Source organism: Pantherophis guttatus, chromosome 2 (assembly GCF_059756535.1).
Source record: "Pantherophis guttatus breed Tessera chromosome 2, ASM5975653v1, whole genome shotgun sequence".
Taxonomy (NCBI): domain Eukaryota; kingdom Metazoa; phylum Chordata; class Lepidosauria; order Squamata; family Colubridae; genus Pantherophis; species Pantherophis guttatus.
This window is the reverse complement of record NC_142064.1, coordinates 274,404,896-274,422,026: the sequence shown is the minus strand read 5'-3', so window position 1 is coordinate 274,422,026 and position 17,131 is coordinate 274,404,896. Positions and strand designations below refer to the sequence as shown.

At 37.8% G+C, this 17,131-nt stretch overlaps 1 protein-coding gene across 1 annotated transcript; it reads left to right on the top strand.

The window, feature by feature from the left end:
• The first annotated feature begins 3,997 nt into the window (after window positions 1-3,997).
• On the top strand, window positions 3,998-12,685 carry LOC132710372 (vomeronasal type-2 receptor 26-like). Its single transcript, XM_087888182.1, has 5 exons — window positions 3,998-4,310; window positions 5,202-5,493; window positions 6,069-6,863; window positions 7,797-8,009; window positions 12,467-12,685. Exons 1-5 carry the CDS (start codon window positions 4,102-4,104, stop codon window positions 12,599-12,601), a joined length of 1,644 nt encoding a protein of 547 aa, XP_087744308.1. The 5' UTR covers window positions 3,998-4,101; the 3' UTR covers window positions 12,602-12,685.
• The last annotated feature ends 4,446 nt before the right edge of the window (window positions 12,686-17,131 follow it).

Here is a 17,131-nt window from a genome sequence, read left to right as displayed (position 1 = left end):
AAGTATTGATTTATATTATCCTGAGGACAGTGACAGACCTCTGCAGTGCTCTAATTTTTGGGATGTGAAAAGGGCCTTAAATTGAATGGATTGGAATTATCTATTTTGGATTCTTTGATAAATGTATTACGTTTATGTTGAGCTACAAGGCAAGAGAGTTATGGGATTGGGGCACGCAGAAGATCTGGTTGTTATCCTATTACGGTGGTTGGAATTAATAATTTAGATGAAAGACACTACTATAGACCCTATATGGAATACAAATATAAAGTCACTCGGGTGGTTGTTTTTTATATATCAAGACATCTATTGTTGACGGGGGCAGATGGTAATTGAAGATACTGAACATACTGTTGGAATTAGGATGTGATGTTACCCTAATATGGGTGATGGAGTTAACAATCCAGCTGAAAGACACTACAGAAGATATTATATGGATTACAAGCTTAAAGTTATTTGAGGATTTTATTTATATAAAGGAATACTTCTTAGTGGTGTGGGCAGAAGAATAAAGATATCAAGAACTATTATGTATGGTAGTTCCATAGGAAAGTGGGTGCAGATAGGTTAGTTATTGATTGTTTAGTTGAAGAAAAGGGATATTATGTTTAGATATGAATATATGTAAAAGATTTGAGTTAAGAGATAGATCTATGGGGGTGGAGGAAATGGGCAGACTATGAGTTGAATAAATGTTAAATTAGGATTTATTATATAGTTTTATAGTGGAAGGTTGCTTTGAAATGTCAGATTTGATTTAAGAGATATATGTATGGGGGAGGAGTAAAAGAGTAGATCATGAGTAGAAATTGTTAAATTGGGGGATATAATAATATTACTATGCTAAATTAGGAGTTATTATATAATGTTATAGTAGAATGTTATTTTGAAATGTATAGTATAAGGGGGATATAATAATATTATTAGAAAGAAAGGGTCAGCATATGGGGGATGGAGCAAGGGGATCGTAAAGTATTATATAATCTGTTATGAATTTGGGTTGTACTTTGAAGAAGCCACAGGGGGAGGGGAGGGCGAGGGGGGGTTAGGGAGGAGGGGGGGGAAAGGGGGGAAATTTGTATTTGAAAAACTTTTTCAATAAAAAAAATAATAATCTTGTATTCCTTAATAAAATCCATTCTTTAATGCATGTTAACGCCGCCGCTTGATAATACAATTCCCAATTCGGAAGGCCAAACCCACCTCTAATTCTTGCATCTTGTAGCATTTTTATATTAATCCTTGCTCTCTTTCCTTGTCACATATATTTCCACATTATTTTCTTCAACTCTTCAAAATATTTTTTTCTCCAGTTTTATTGGTATAGTTTGAAATAAAAATTGCAAGCTTCTGCCAACCTAGCAGTTGGAAAGCACGTAAAAAATGCAAGTAGAAAAATAGGGAGTACCCTTGGTGGGAAGGTAACAGCCTTCCATGCATCTTTGGCATTTAGTCATGTCAGCCACATGACCACGGAGATGTTTTTGGACAGTGCTGGCTCTTCGGGTTTGAAATGGAGATGAGCACCGCCCCCTACAGTTTGGAATGACTAACAAATATGTGCAAGTTGTACCTTTACCTTTATTTCTACCCAAACCAAGTGTGAGGGAAAAAGGATTCAAGCTTTTCCATCTCCAATTACCTAATCAAAGATCAGGTCATTTCTGAGGCCGGTGCCTGGAGGGTTTGAGATCTTCCTGAACTAAATTCTCTCCAACAGACAATTCATTCTTCTTCTTCACTTAGGGGTCTCCGGAATCTGAGGCAATCCCATCTCTGCCACCAATTGTTGAAAATTCCATTTTCCTTCCTTCCTTCTTTCTTTTATTTTGAACCACCAATAAGTAGATTGATACAGACTTAATTTTCCAAAAATCACAGGAAACTTGAACAAGTGATTTCGGTTCTCTGTCTGCAGTTGCTGGGGAGACATTTTCCTTCAACAAAAGGAATGCTTACACATTTTTTTTCAAAAAGGAATTGTTTTCTATTTCTGCTCTCTATTTTTTGTAAGCTCATTGTCCACACTACAGTCATGTGAAATATAACAGCTGTTTCACGCAATTGTCTGAGTGTCCTTTTTTCACTTTTTTAAAGCATTTTTTTACTATCTATTTGCCTGAACTGGTTGTAAAAAAATGCTTAAAAAGTAAAATAAAAAAAAAGTTCCAACGATTGTGCGTCACTTAGCTGATCGTCAGAACTTTTCTTTTACATTTTTTAATACTGGTTTGGTGAACCAGTAGCATTTTTTATTACCGGTTTCGGTGAACCGGCCCGAACTGGTACCATTTCACCCCTGGATTCTCCCCAAGTGGAGCCTTTGGGGCAAGTGGGAGCAGTGGCTGCAGGGGAGAATTTGGCTGGAGGGTCTGGTGGGGCCATGGGGGACCCTCAGGATGCATCTTCCTCAGAGTTGTAGAGAGTCGCTTACAGGGAGATGCAGATTGCATGTTTATAATCACCATTCACTTATGAATGGTAATGATAAAGTGTCCAGATTAAATTTAGCTGGTAGTCTAAATTTTTTTCCCAAGAGTTTATTCATGAAGATCAATGTGGCTTTTTACTTAAATGACAAAAGACAATGTGAGAACTGTGTTGGTTGTCATAGTACTTTTACAACAACATAACAAAAAACAAGCTGTATAGTTCCTGGATGCAGAGAAAGCCTTTGATCATTTGCATTGGCCTTTTTTGCTTAATGTTCTGGAAGATATGAGTCTTGCTGAAAATTTTATTCAAGAAATTTAGTGTCATAACCATGTGATATCCAGAAGGGGACAAGTCAAGATTTTCCTATGTCCTCTTTGCTGTTTATTTTGGCTCTTGAAGTGTGAAGGGAGGAAAATGGGCCAGTCCTGGAGTCAGGGGAAGGTCCAGACGAGGGCTCTGCATTAGAGGCAGAGATGGGGCCAGGGCCATCTGGGAGTGATGAGCGGACTCCGGAGCCTCCAGAAGCGAATAACAGAGAGGCAGAGGAACAGGAGGAGCCTGTTCCTAGTGCACACATGTGAAGAGCTGCCAGAAGGCAAAAGCAGCTAAAGCAAAAAGGACGACTCTGGAGTAAGGCCAGGAGATGATTGGCCCCTTAATTTGGACTAAACTGAGAATGAAGAAACTCTCAGCTGTTCCAATAAAACAGGTTTGTTTAAGACTGATTGTGTCTGGTAATAACTACTTGGGCCTAGGTCGCAACAATTGGTGTCAAGGGGAAGAAAGATCTATTAGCCCTATATCTTTCTTCATATTTATACAATGATATAATTTATTTATTTATTTATTTTATTTTATTGAATTTCTATACCGCCCTACTCCCGAAGGACTCAGGGCGGTGAACAGCCACGAAATAAAACACATACATATAAAAATTTAAAATCGAATAAAATGAATTCAATAAATTTGGCTGAATTAATACCCATGATTTAAAATACCCATATTTTAAAACACATTAAAATTTAAAATTTGCACTTAAAAGGGAGAAGATTTAGGCGAGGCCAGCCTAATCCAAAAATATTCAGTGTCCTCAACCTAGAGTGGCACCAAACTCCATGTTTCTGGGTGACCTTACTCAGCAGTCTATGGAAAAAAGAGTCCATATTGAAGGATAGCAGAAGTCAACAACATAGGTGTTGAAATCCTGCATTTCCCTCCGGCATGATTTTCTGGACAGGTCCTGACAGGAAAGACCACAACCATTAAAGAACACTGCCCTCAGGGGTATATCTGTAATTTTTCACAAACATGCTGTATATCAGGAATAAGTTCAGGGTCCCCAGAGGAAAAGTTGCTTCTCACTGTAATTATCACCATCCTGCTCTTTGAGATGTGTCCTTCTACTTCTCTAGTGACTGCCTATGATGTAATCATCACACTGAAGCTCTGTGGAGGGGATCTTGCATCAGAAAAGGATAAATGCTTCAGGTCACACTCTGTGTTATGTGAATTTTACGACAGGCAGGGGCTGTGCTGTTAAATGTCCTTTTCTCTCCTTTCCAGGTGAAGCCTGGTTTGTCTCTTAATTCTTCAGGGCTGTTAATTCTTCAACTCTTTTTGTTCTTGTTTAGAAACAGGAAGGGAATTGATTCAGCCCCATGAATTATGAACCTCCTACTTCTGCTTCTGATGCTACTGCTGCCCCAGCCAATCTCTGGAAAGCTTAGAATGAAATGTCCACTGACTCTGGAACACCAGGATGGAGAAAAACCATGGAGCTATTACAGACCAGGAGACCATCTCATTGCTGTTATCACCAGTGGAACAAAAATATCTCCTATAATGTTCCCTTTCAATGCAGCTCCTTCTAGTCAGTCTAATTCGTAAGTCATTCAGGATAATGGAGTTGCATTCCCTTCATTTATAATTCTAACACCTCATTTTTTCCCTCCTTATTCCACTTATTCCAGATAGATATGGCAGCACCTCTCCTGTCTAATTTCCTAAATCATTTAGATTTCCATGCTTTCTTTGTCTTATTTTGAGGAACAGATTCAAATCCAAAGATGGAACAGAAAAATAATATGAAACAAGTCCACATTATTTTCCTCTGCCTGTTCAATCTCAAATTCATGACTTGAATACTGACTTTTGTTTAAATTAGTGATTCTTGTAGTTTTCCCCTGCCCAGCTCAGTTCAAATATAACTACTCATTGATATTTACTTCCAGATCCTTATAGAAATACAGGATAACTTATTTTTAGAATTGGTTTCTGGGTCACTTTTGAAGCATCTTCTTCCTTTTATGGCAGTTCTACTGTAATTATTCAATTATTTTGAATCCTGATTATTGGGCAGATGAAAATTAGTACTGCCCCCAAGAATAGTGTATTTGCGATTCTTATCCCATGTGGAGGACTCCATCAATTCCATCTTCCCAATGTTCATTAAAATTGAATGGAGATGGGTGAGTATCATTTGTCTCTGGGTTTGGAGTCAGTAATGGCTTAAGACTCTGTAGGCTTCAAAAGAGAAAGTGGTTTAGATTGAAAAGAAGAATATTGCTGGTTCTGTTGATGACAATGACATGATCATATTTACACCAGTTTGTTTGTTCATTTTTACAAGAGTTTATCTAATGCTCATTGAAAAATGCTATGCTTTATTTTGATTAGTCAAGCAAAAATATATCAAAAATATAAAATATATTTTGCTATTCATGATGATGGTAATGGTGATGATGAAAATGAACATTCTTTTACAGTAGTATATCTTCTGATCGGTCTATAATCCTACGCTTTATTTTCGCTATTCAAGTGGTCAATAAGAATTCCCAGCTCCTGCAAAATCTCACACTTGGCTACGACATCCATGACAACTATATGAACACTATTGGCACTTCAGATGCCTTGCTGGACATGCTCTCCAGTGGAGAAGCCAATGTTCCCAACTACAGCTGTGGAAGGAAGGACCACCTTTTGGCTCTTGTTGATGCAGCTGTCAGGGACATCTCCATCCAGATGTCAACATTGGCAGACACGTACAAAGTCCCACAGGTTTGTGTGTATGGCTATTTATCTAGTAAAAAGAGTGAATTGGTAGGATGGGTAAGCAATAAATTCAACCATATCCATTCTAGGGCATTCAAGAGTTGCTTTCCTCTGTGGCCAGTGTAGGTATATGGTCTAGTGATGGATGGGATTGATACTGGGGAGGGGAAAAGCAGCAAAGCAGCCCTATCATCTCATGACACCATCCCCATTGCTTTGGGGGCTTCTACTGCACACCTGTGAAAATAAGGAGAAGGTCAAAATCCTTATATTAAAACAACATATAACCTTTGTGGACAGAATTTAAAAATCTTACCTAAAATATGGCTCTTTATTTGACCAAACAATTCAGTTGAATTTGCAAATGTGGGTTTGATTACAGAAAAAATAAAGAAATATCATTTGCATTCTTTATTCTGATTTTTTTTAATTACTTCCTTTCTTTTCTTGTATTTTTTATCTGGTCTTGCTAATATTCTGTCTGTAATATTAGCTAATCAGGAATACAATATTCTAATACCCTGATGAGGAAAAAGTTGCATTTATTGAAAGAATGACGGCATTGTTCATTGCTTTTTCAGATGACTTATAACATTGTTTCAGCGGCTCTGAGTGATAAAAGTCAATTCTCATTTTTTTACCGGATGCTCCCCAAAGAAGGGATCCACTACCCAGGAATTGTCCAACTGCTCCTCCATTTCAGATGGACCTTGATTGGTCTCTTTGCTTCAGACACAGAGAAGGGAGAGAGTTCCATGAGGACTTTGAGTCCTATGCTGGTCAGGAATGGAATTTGTGCTGTTATATCAGAACAAATTTCACCCGCTGGACATACAGCACCCCTCAGGGTTGCCATTTCCAAGTGGAGACAAGTCAATGTCTTTGTTCACATCGTAGAATATTTTTCTCTTTGGGACAGAATTCATCTTTTCCATTCAACACTTAAAAGTTTGCCAGAACCCATTGAAGGGAAAGTCTGGATAATTGCAGTCCTTGGGGAAAGGCAAATAAAAAGACACATATTCCTGAAATATATCCATAGTGTTTGGATCTACAATTTCCAGTTGAAAAAAAGCCCAAAGGACAGTTCCTTTGAACCAGATCTCTTTGTGCAACCACAGTTAGGAGATCAATCTTTTCTCTGTTCTTTTTCAGAAGACATCATTTCTGTCAAAGGCCGGAGAAGATGCACTCAGAAATCTCCCCTGAAGACCAAAGTGGAAAGAAATAAGATCTGGAACCAATATAACTCCTATATTTACTCTTTGATGAATACTCTGGCCCATGCCTTGAATGCTGCGTATTCCTCCATATCCAAGAGGAGAAGAAAAGAGGGAGAAGAGAGGCTGGGGACTCAAAGGCTGCAGCCATGGCAGGTATTGGGTCCTGACAAAGATCCATCAAAGTTACTTTCTTTAGATAAGGAATACAAACGGGAAAAGGAAACTATCTCAACCTTTTTGTGCTTCAAAAGGCCAACAATTTTGGTCCATCTAATCACTTGTGGATAATTTTCCAAAGAGCGGGTACCATGACATTTATATTTTGATATTAAACAGTTAATTTTATAAAATATGTATGCATTTGTATGTTCATACATTTGAAGGAGATCCTAGCACCGTTATGGCGAACCTATGGCACGCGTGTCAGAGGTGGCACTCAGAGTCCTCTCTGCGGGCATGCACACTGTTGGCAGTTGCTCTTTGGGTTTCTGGCGCACAGCTAGTCTTCGTGCATGCCAGAAACTCCAATACCAGCTGGCCAGTGCACATGTGCTTGGTGGAAACCCAAAAACTAGGTGGCCGCCGCTTGTGTATGCCGGCCAGCTGGTCTTCGGATTTCTAGAGCTGTGGCGCGTGCTCTGATTTGGGCACTTGGTGCAAAAAAGGTTCACCATCACTGATACAGCATAACCCTTTCTGTCTGCAGGAATCCCAGTTAAATCTTCTCTAAGTGATGGCTGTTTTGCATTAAAACAATCAGTGAAGGGATTGGTTCAAGGGATCAGCTGTAAAATTGTTCCTCCTTTTAGGATGGTTTTCATTCAGCCAGAATCTCTCCTTGTTTTCAAGGGCTTCATCAATTATCTTTTCATTTGTTTGTTCAATTTATTTGTGATCCAGTCTAGAATGCTCCCTATACTCTACCAATTTCATCAATTATTTATTTTATCAATATTTATATGATTGAAAATTTTGCTGAACCTTTCTTTTCCCCTTTTGAGGACAGTGATAACACTCGTTGTCCCAACTCAAGTGAGACAACTGTAGCAGAAAGACTTTTAACATTCCTGGATATTTCTCTTCTAGTTCCATCCATTTCTGAAGAAGAACGAGTTTTGCAATCTTTCCCAACTGAAACTGTACTTGGACCAAAATGGGGATGTGACAGCAGATTTGAACCTCGTAAGCTTTATAGTTCTGTCCAGGGAGGATCCCGTTATAAAGCAAGTGGGGAGTTTTGAAAGACAGAGATTTATTATCAATCCAGATGCTCTTTCACAGCTAAGGTTGCTCAATAAGGTGGGTGAAATATTGGTGTCTTTTCTCTGTTTTCCAAAGCCTTGAGAGACTTTTCAAGTGGCTAAGCCTATGCACCAATACAGTGAGAATTGAATGTGGGGAATAGAACCCTTATAATTTTCTTGGGACGCTTCAGTACAATTGGCAAGGTATCTTTCGGATGCTGTAATATAGAACAGTGTTTCAAATTGATTCAGCTGTGTCCTATGTGGGGTGCTAGGTGATAATTCTTTAAGACGTATGGCTATTTTAAAAAAAAAAGTTTTATTAAAAAAAATTCTTTCACCATACATATTTTATGAACAGAGTTCACATTTTATACATAATCAAAATCATCCTTATAATACTTCTTAATCTTCCTACTTTTTCCAATATTTATCTCTTTTGTGTAATCCTTTATCCCAAATTTATCATTTTTCTCCATATCTTATTATTTCAACTTCTGCCATATTAATTCCTCCCCCCTATTATTTTTTATCGTTTTCAATTTTATATTCAAATAACATCACTTTGCGCTATATTTCTTCTCAATGACAATTGCTCCAGTTGTTTGCCATCTTTCTTCATTTCCAGAAGAGTCTCTCTAATTCCTTTTTCTCATTCATTAGCAATAATACAGTCATCTTAATTTACTTGATTTCAAAATGAGCTGAGGTGGCGCAGTGGTTAGAGTGCAGTACTGCAGCTACTTCAGCTGACTGCTAGTTCAGCAAATCAGCAGATCAAATCTCACCTGCTCAAGGTTGACTCAGCCTTCCATCCTTCCGAGGTGGGTAAAATGAAGACCCAGATTGTTGGGGGCAATATGCTACTTAGTATACTGTCTTTGGTGTAAGCCGCCCAGAGTCCTCGGAGAGTGGGTGGCATAGAAATAATAATAATAATAATAATAATAATAATAATAATAATAATAATAATAATAATAATAATAATAATAATATTAAATTACCTATTTTCCCCTTTCCGTCTGCTGTGGTTTATCACCAACATATTCTATTTTTTCTTCTTTGCAAAAAGAAACACTTTCATGTTTTCAACATTATTATTTTCTATACAATTAGCATTTTAAATATTCATTTTAATTACATTGTTATCAAAATTAATAGTATTGTCAAATTACTTATTTTCCCCTTTCTATCTATTAGGATTTAAAGTACTAATTCTATTCCAATTAATAGAGTTGGAAGGGATCCAATCCCCTGCCCAAGCAAGATACCCTAGATCTGCCCCTACCTAGGATCAAACTCACAACCTCCTGATTGTGAGGCAAGAGTTCCACCTCTAGGCCACAGCAGCTGGGCTTCATTCATCTTTGTCATATAATCACTTATAATCATTTTCCACCCTATCTTATTTTTTCAACTTCTGCCATGTTATTCTCACATATTGCTTTATCAAGTCATTAATGCTTTCATCTAGCTAACATTGTCACAGTATATCCTATACTTCTTCTCTCTTGCCACTACTATAACAATTAAAATTTCATTCTAATTTAAAAAGCTTTAAAAAACACCATTATTATTATATTGTCTACTTTCCCATTCCCATTTATTAATCTATTTTATGTATATTTCCTAATGTTTACTTCATCATCTCATCTTTACCCATCATCTCGAAATCTTTTTAACATCCTCCTTTCTAACAGTTTTTTGCACGACCCTTTATCTCGCTCTAATTTCTCAGTTCTCTCTTTTTTTCTTTTTATATATGTTACATTTCTTCTTCTGGCTCCTTTTATCTTTTGTTGTTGTTGTTGTTGTTGTTGTTGTTTTTGTTGTTGTTGTTGTTGTGTTGTTTGAACTTCCCTTGCTAAAGTTTTCCCTTGTCTCTTCCAGATATTCCCCCTTTTCCCTTTACATCTGCAACTCCATTTTTTAACAATTTAATACCTCCCCAATTATTTCTCTATGAACTTAACCAGAATTTAAGGACTATATAGTTTTCTTGTATCTCCGCTTCTTTGCTTTTTCCCTCTTTTATTATTCCTTTTATTCTTTAAAATTAAAATGTTATTCTCAATTATTCATTATTATTCAAATTCAGCAACAGTCAAATCCCATTATGAAGCTGTCTTCCAGAAGAGAAGGGAAATAAACAGCCACCCAGAAGTAAAACACAGTCACTCCTTAAACGTTCTCACTTAGCCAAAATTTAAAGTCTATGTAATTTTCTTATATCTCCTTTTCTCCTTTTCTTCTTAAAATAGTCCTTTGTTCTTCAAACAGCTGCTTCCTGTTTTGTCTATTTATAGTATAGTTTATTGAATAGCCCGAAGGCCTTTTCAAACAAAACAGAGAAAAAAAGGGGAAAAAGATAAAAAAGTTACAAAAATAGCAATCTAAAAATATATGATAGATGACATTAAAATTTTACAATATCAAATTTCAATAGCTAAATTGCCAAGACTAGATAACCCAAATAGGATAGCTCCTCTCTAACTGAGCTCATCTTCCTTACAATCGATAATTTTTTTTTTATATATAACTGGCTCATATTGCCGTCATTCTTTTAAAGTATCGAGTGATCGCTCTTACCAGGGGAGGAGAGTCAGCCCTCAACAGAAATGCTAATTTTTGGCTTATATTCCAGTGGGGAAATTTATTTATAATTGGGGACAGATATTGTTTTCTTACTTCTTGAAAGAGACTACATTCGAATATTATATGCGCCGTGTCCTCCACGAAGTTTACCCCACATATGCATATTCTTTTGTCATACGGGATTTTCCGATAATGGCCGAATCTAACGTTGGTATCTAGAAGTTCGAATCTAAACTTAACAAATAACTGTCTCTCCACTGATGGCATTTCTAAATGTAAATACTTTTCCAGAGTGAAAGTTGTTTTAACTGCTGTCAGCAATTTAAGGGAATGATTCATTGAAAGGGTTGCCATGTCCATTTGCCCATGTATATCTTTAATCCATTGTTTAACTTGGTTCAGTGTGTCACACAACGGGAACCCTACGCCATATCGGTTCAATATTTCTGACAGCCAGGTTAGCCAGGAATACCTTTGAGGATTTGAAATCTGCTGTTCCTCTAGACATATTTTAGGGAGTCTGCTGGCATCCATCTGGGTCATTTTTAGCCAGTAGGCTACCGCCCTAGTGATTGTATAGGTGTACAGTGAGAAATGTCCCAATTCAGCTCTGACGGCTGCAGCTGAAGTGGAATTGTTTACCCCAAGCAATTTATCCTTAACAAATTATTTTGAGTTCTCTCTAATATGGGGGCCTCTGTAAGACCCCAAATTTCAGCACCATAGAGCATGATCGGAACAAGTTTAGCCTGAAAGACTTTATGAAGAGGAACAATGGAGGTTGGTTGGATTCGTTTACTTAATTTGGATACAAGGCTTGCTCCTGCTCTGACCTTTTGAGAAAGGTATTGATGGTGCAGAGTCCAACCTCCTGCACTGGAAAAAACAATTCCAAGATAAATATATTGGGTAACTTGCTCAATTTTTGTGTCATTAATCTGCCAATTATGCTTTTTATTCTTATTGCCAAAGACTAAAACTTTTGATTTAGCTACATTTATAGTCAAGTGGTTTGCAGTACAGTAACGTGTGAGCTTGTCAAGAAGTCTCCTCATTCCTATTTGGGTTCTAGAAAACAACACTAAGTCATCGGCATACATTAATACATTAATAAATCTAGAGCCTATTTGGGGGCTGTGTGTCAGAAGATTATCCAGCTGCGCTGGGATATCATTTATATAAAGGTTAAAAAGAGTAGGGCCCAGCAGGCAGCCCTGCCTCACTCCTCTAGTTGTTGGTATGCTGTTTGTTGAGGCCCCATTTGCTGCATATCTGACTCTAATTGCCGTATTAGTCTAGAGAATCCTGATCAACAAAATAAGTCTGGGGTCCATCCCCATAACTTGTAGTTTCCTCCACAAATGGTTCCTATCTATAGAATCAAAAGCAGCAGTAAGGTCAATAAAGGCAGTATACAGCTTTTTCTTCACCATCCTTACAAGATGGCTGTGGCTCGAAAGCCTCCTTCCAGCTGTTCGTCTGGCTGGATTTTGCGTGGCTCATCAGAGCCTGCTATTTTCCAGTCCGTTCCTGCTGTCATGATAATACAATCATGTGGTTGTATTTATATATGTGTATGTATGTATGTATGTGTATGTATTTGTGAATGTGTGTATGTATTTATGTGACACTAATTATCACTTCATGGTTAAATCGTTTCTCAATTGCTTAGGTCCAGAATTTATTAAGTAGAAATGTCCTGTATTGCAAAGAGATATTCTAGCAGCAAAAGGGAGAAATTAAATGAAGAATCTGTCAGTAGTTGTATCTCCTGCAACATTGAGAGTTACTTAAAATGTTCTTATTTACCTAAGTGAAGTCCAGCAACTAGTGGACTAATGTTCATGTCTATCTCCATTTTTCATTAAGGGTTAGTTCTAACATATTTTGTTTGGCATTCCTGGTTTTCCTGCTTAGTCTTTGCCTCGGTCCAAATGTGTGGAAAATTGTCATCCTGGATTTTTCAAGCAAGCTCGAAAAGGAGAGCCAGTATGCTGCTATGACTGTATTCATTGTCCAGAAGGGACCATCTCCACTCAGGAAGGTGAATGACGCCAAAGAAAAGGCTACTAGATTCATCCAGAGCATTTTGATCAATGTGCATTTTAAAAGAGACATCTAAGGTTAACAATTTTGTGGTTCTCAATTTTCAAGGTACCCAATTTCTTCCCTAAGGGGAAGAATAAGAAAAAGATTTTGAGGGATAAGGTAGGAAGAGATAGAAGAACATGGTGGATTCTGCAAGATTATTTGCATCCGAGGACATTTCTCTTTTCTTGCTAGTTTGGAGCTGTCCTCCCATCATTACTGCTCTTAGGAACATCTGCATTCTTTGAAATTGAGAAATGGTTTCAGATCAATGACTTTTGCTTACCCAAACCAGTTTGTATTACAGGCCAAAAGATATATAAATCAATCAATTAATTAATCAGTCAATCTTTATTAAGGTCATGTAACCAGAAAAGCAGAAAGATCTAATTCAGATAACCATGGAGAGACGAGGGAAATACACACAGAAGACTTGCCATAAATGATGTGGAAGAAAGGACATAAATTACATTTACCATTATTAGGGGTAAAATCTGCCTCTTTTATTTTTAGTGCTTTATTTTTCCATATTATGGATTAAGAGGTAAAACCCAAATATTGTTTATAGCCCAGTTTACCATTCCCAGATTTAGCATAACCATGGTTTCCTTGTTTTCCTTGGTTGGACTGCTACTGTGACTTACCTTGAATATTGTACATAAATCAATTGATCGATCGATCAATCAATCAATCAATCTTTATCAAGGTCATGGAACCACATAAGCAGGAAGAAGTAATTCAGGGGACCACAGAGGGAGAGGATTTGGGTTCAAGGGACAAGAGAAATATATACAAAAGACTCACCATAAAAGACTTGGAGTAGTTTTCTGTGAAAGAAGGGATGTAAATTAAATTTACCATTAGTAGGGGTAAAATTTGCCTAATTTAATTGTCCATATTACGGATTAAGAGGTAAAACACAAATATGGTTTATAGGCCAGTTCAACATTCCCAGATTCAGCATTGCCACCATCATGGCTTCCTCGGTTGGATTGTTACTGAATCTTCCCTCTTTGTCTTATCTTTCCAATTTTCTTGGATATTAAATAATGAAATACAACAGCAACAAAAAAAGGGATATAGCTGTGGTTCTAATAAGGACTATTAACTATTGGTATTAAAAGGAAACCAATCTAAACAGAAATCAGGGAAAAAAGAGAACCAACTAAGCTATTGTATTTATTTCATACGGTGTAGCAGAATACAGTATTAATACATAAAGTTAGCAGAAACAGCATATAAAATGTGGATCAAAATATGAAACAGCAGAACAGTAAGTTATTTTAAAAATGAATAATAGGAACGATGGGTACAATTATGAATGAAATTAAATTATATATGAGCAGTTACTAGAGTGGCTAAGCCTATCGCTGGATATCTGGACCATTTAGCCATTGGGCAGCAATGCCCTTGAGATGATGTATTTCATGCAGGGATCCAGAGAACCTTCTGAAGGGGCATTCCCTCATAGGTAAAGGTAAAGGTTCCACTTGCACATATGTGCTAGTCGTTCCCAACTCTAGGGGGCAGTGCTCATCTCCGTTTCAAAGCCGAAGAGCCAGCACTGTCTGGAGACTTCTCCATGGTCATGTGGCCAACATGACTAAATGCCAAAGGCACACAGAACTCTTTTACCTTCACACCAAAGGTGGTCCCTATATTTCTACTTACATTTTTAATGTACTTTCGAACTGCTAGGTTGGCAGAAGATGGGACAAGTAAAGGGAAATCACCATGTTACGTGGCACTAGGGATTTGAACCGCTGAACTGCCAACCTTTCGATCGACAAGCCACTGAGCTACCGCATCCCGATTCCATCATAACATGATATAAAGTTTTTGGGATGATCCCACAGTCACAGTTAGTATTGTCAACCTGCCCCTGTTGTTTTTTTTCCAAAATTGGCACCTGCCATGGTTGGTTGGTATCATCTGCCATCCAAAGAAGACCTTTCTTGAAAGGTGAAAAGAGATATAAAAGAAATATTGCTTTTTGTTTTCTCAGATACTGAAAAATGCACCAAGTGCCCAGATGATCAATATCCAACCGAGAGCAGAGTCCAATGTATCCCAAAAAGAATAACCTTCCTCTCCTATGAAGAACATCTGGGTATCATCCTGGTGTCCATTGCCCTACTCTTGTTCCTATCCACAGGATCCATTTTAATCATATTCATTAAATACTTAGAAACTCCCATTGTCAAAGCCAACAACCGGGACCTCTCCTACATCCTCCTGGTCTCCCTCTTGCTTTGCTTCTTGTCCTCCTTTTTCTTCATTGGACAGCCAAAGAAAGCCACCTGTCTTCTTCGACAAACTGTGTTCAGCATTGTCTTCTCAATAGCTGTGTCATCTGTTTTGGCCAAGACAATCACGGTGGTGCTGGCCTTCTTAGCCTCACAACCAGGGAACAAAGTGAGAAGATGGTTGGGGAAGAGCTTGGCGAATTCCATCATCCTTTCTGGTTCTGCTGGACAAATTTTCATCTGTGCCTTATGGCTTGGAATTTCTCCCCCATTCCCTGACTCTGACTTAAACTCCCAGCCTGGAGTGATCATCCTTCAATGCAATGAAGGCTCTGTCACCATGTTTTATGTTGTCCTTGGCTATATGTGTTTCCTAGCTGCCATTTGCTTCACTGTAGCTTTCCTGGCTAGGAATCTCCCTGGGGCCTTCAATGAAGCCAAGCTGATCACCTTCAGCATGCTGGTCTTCTGCAGTGTTTGGATCTCCTTCGTGCCCACCTATCTGAGCACCAAAGGAAAGTCCATGGTGATTGTTCAGGTCTTCTCCATCTTGGCCTCCAGTGCTGGACTGCTGGGTTGCATCTTCTTCCCAAAGTGCTTCATTATTATCCTGAGGCCAGATCTAAACACTAAGGAACATCTCATGATAAAAGTAGAGAAATGACAGTGAAATTGTTTCTTAGGCTTATCACATTTAATTTTTTCATTGCAGTTATTGGTGTTTTGTATTCTTTTTTTGAATCAATGTGACAATTAAGGCTATTTAAAACTGAAGGACATTAACATATGAAGAGTATAATGTTAATGACATTAAATTCCAACATAATCATCATTTAGTAAAATAAACCAATTAATAATTGAAATTGTCATACATCCAGGAAGGAACAAGCTCAGAAATAAGACTCTCCTTCCAATGGGATTTTATCTGTTTTCCAGTTTTGTGCAAATGCAATTCTAGCCGCTGTTATTATATGAATGATCAAATATGTATGTTCTTTACTATAATTCTCTGTTAAATTCTCAATAAGAATATCTCTGCTTTTAACTCTATATGTTGCTGCAACATTCCCTCTAACCATGTTTGTATTTTCAGCCAATATTGTTTTGCTTCTTTACACAATCACCACATATGATAGTATGATCCCGGAAAGTGGTGACATTTCCAACACTTAGCTGATTTATCTTTAAACATCTTAGCTAATCTTTCTCGTGGCACATGCCATCTATAAAACATCTTATACAGGTTTTCTTTATAGGCTATTGCCATTGTTAATTTATCATTTATTACTCAAAGTTGTTGCCATTTATCCAATTCTATGGTGTATCCAAAATTCTTTGCCCATGCTATCATTGTTTCTTTTACTTCTTCGTCTTCTAACTAATACACAATAAATAATTATATACTTTCTTAATCATTTTCTCATCTGTTCCTGTCAATATTTCATCCAGTTCGGATTTCCCCGAGTTAAAGCCATATTGCCTACGATCTGCTTCATATCTTGATTGTAATTGCAAATTTGTATACCAATCTATCTCGATCCCTTGACTCTCTAGTTCTTGTTTCTGTTTCAGCTCTCTCCGATCTGTCAGAATGTCTTTATATCTCACAACATTCCCCATGTTCACAATATTGGGATATGTCATTGCTGCTATTGTAGAAAGCCACATTGGAATATTCAAATAATGTTTTTCTTTCACTCTCTCCCACACTGATAACAAACCATTTCTTAGATAATGTCTTTGGAAATATCCATGTATCTTTTGTTTCCCATACCATAAAAAGGCATGCCATCCCAATTGTAAATCATTTCATTTTTTTTCAATTTAATTCAATTTATATGCCACCCCTCTCCGAAGACTCAGGTCGGCATTTAAAATCCTAATAAAAAACATTTTAAAATTAAAACATTAAAACTCATTCATACCATTCATGGCTGGATCTCGCAGGATCGCACGAGCAAGATCAACGGCCCCAGGCCTGCCGGAAAAGCCAGGTCTTCACCGCTTTTCAGAAGGCCAATAGGGTGGGGATGGTCCGGACCTCAGGAGGTAACTGGTTCCAGAGAGCTGGGGCAGCCACAGAAAAGGCCCTCCCCCGCGGGCCTGCCAGCCGGCATTGTTTAGCTGACGGGACCCAGAGGAGACCAACTCTGTGGGATCTTACCGGTCGCTGGGAGCTATGCGGTAGAAGGCGGTCTCAAAGATAACCTGGCCCTGAGCCATGTAGGGCTTTAAAGGTAATAACCAA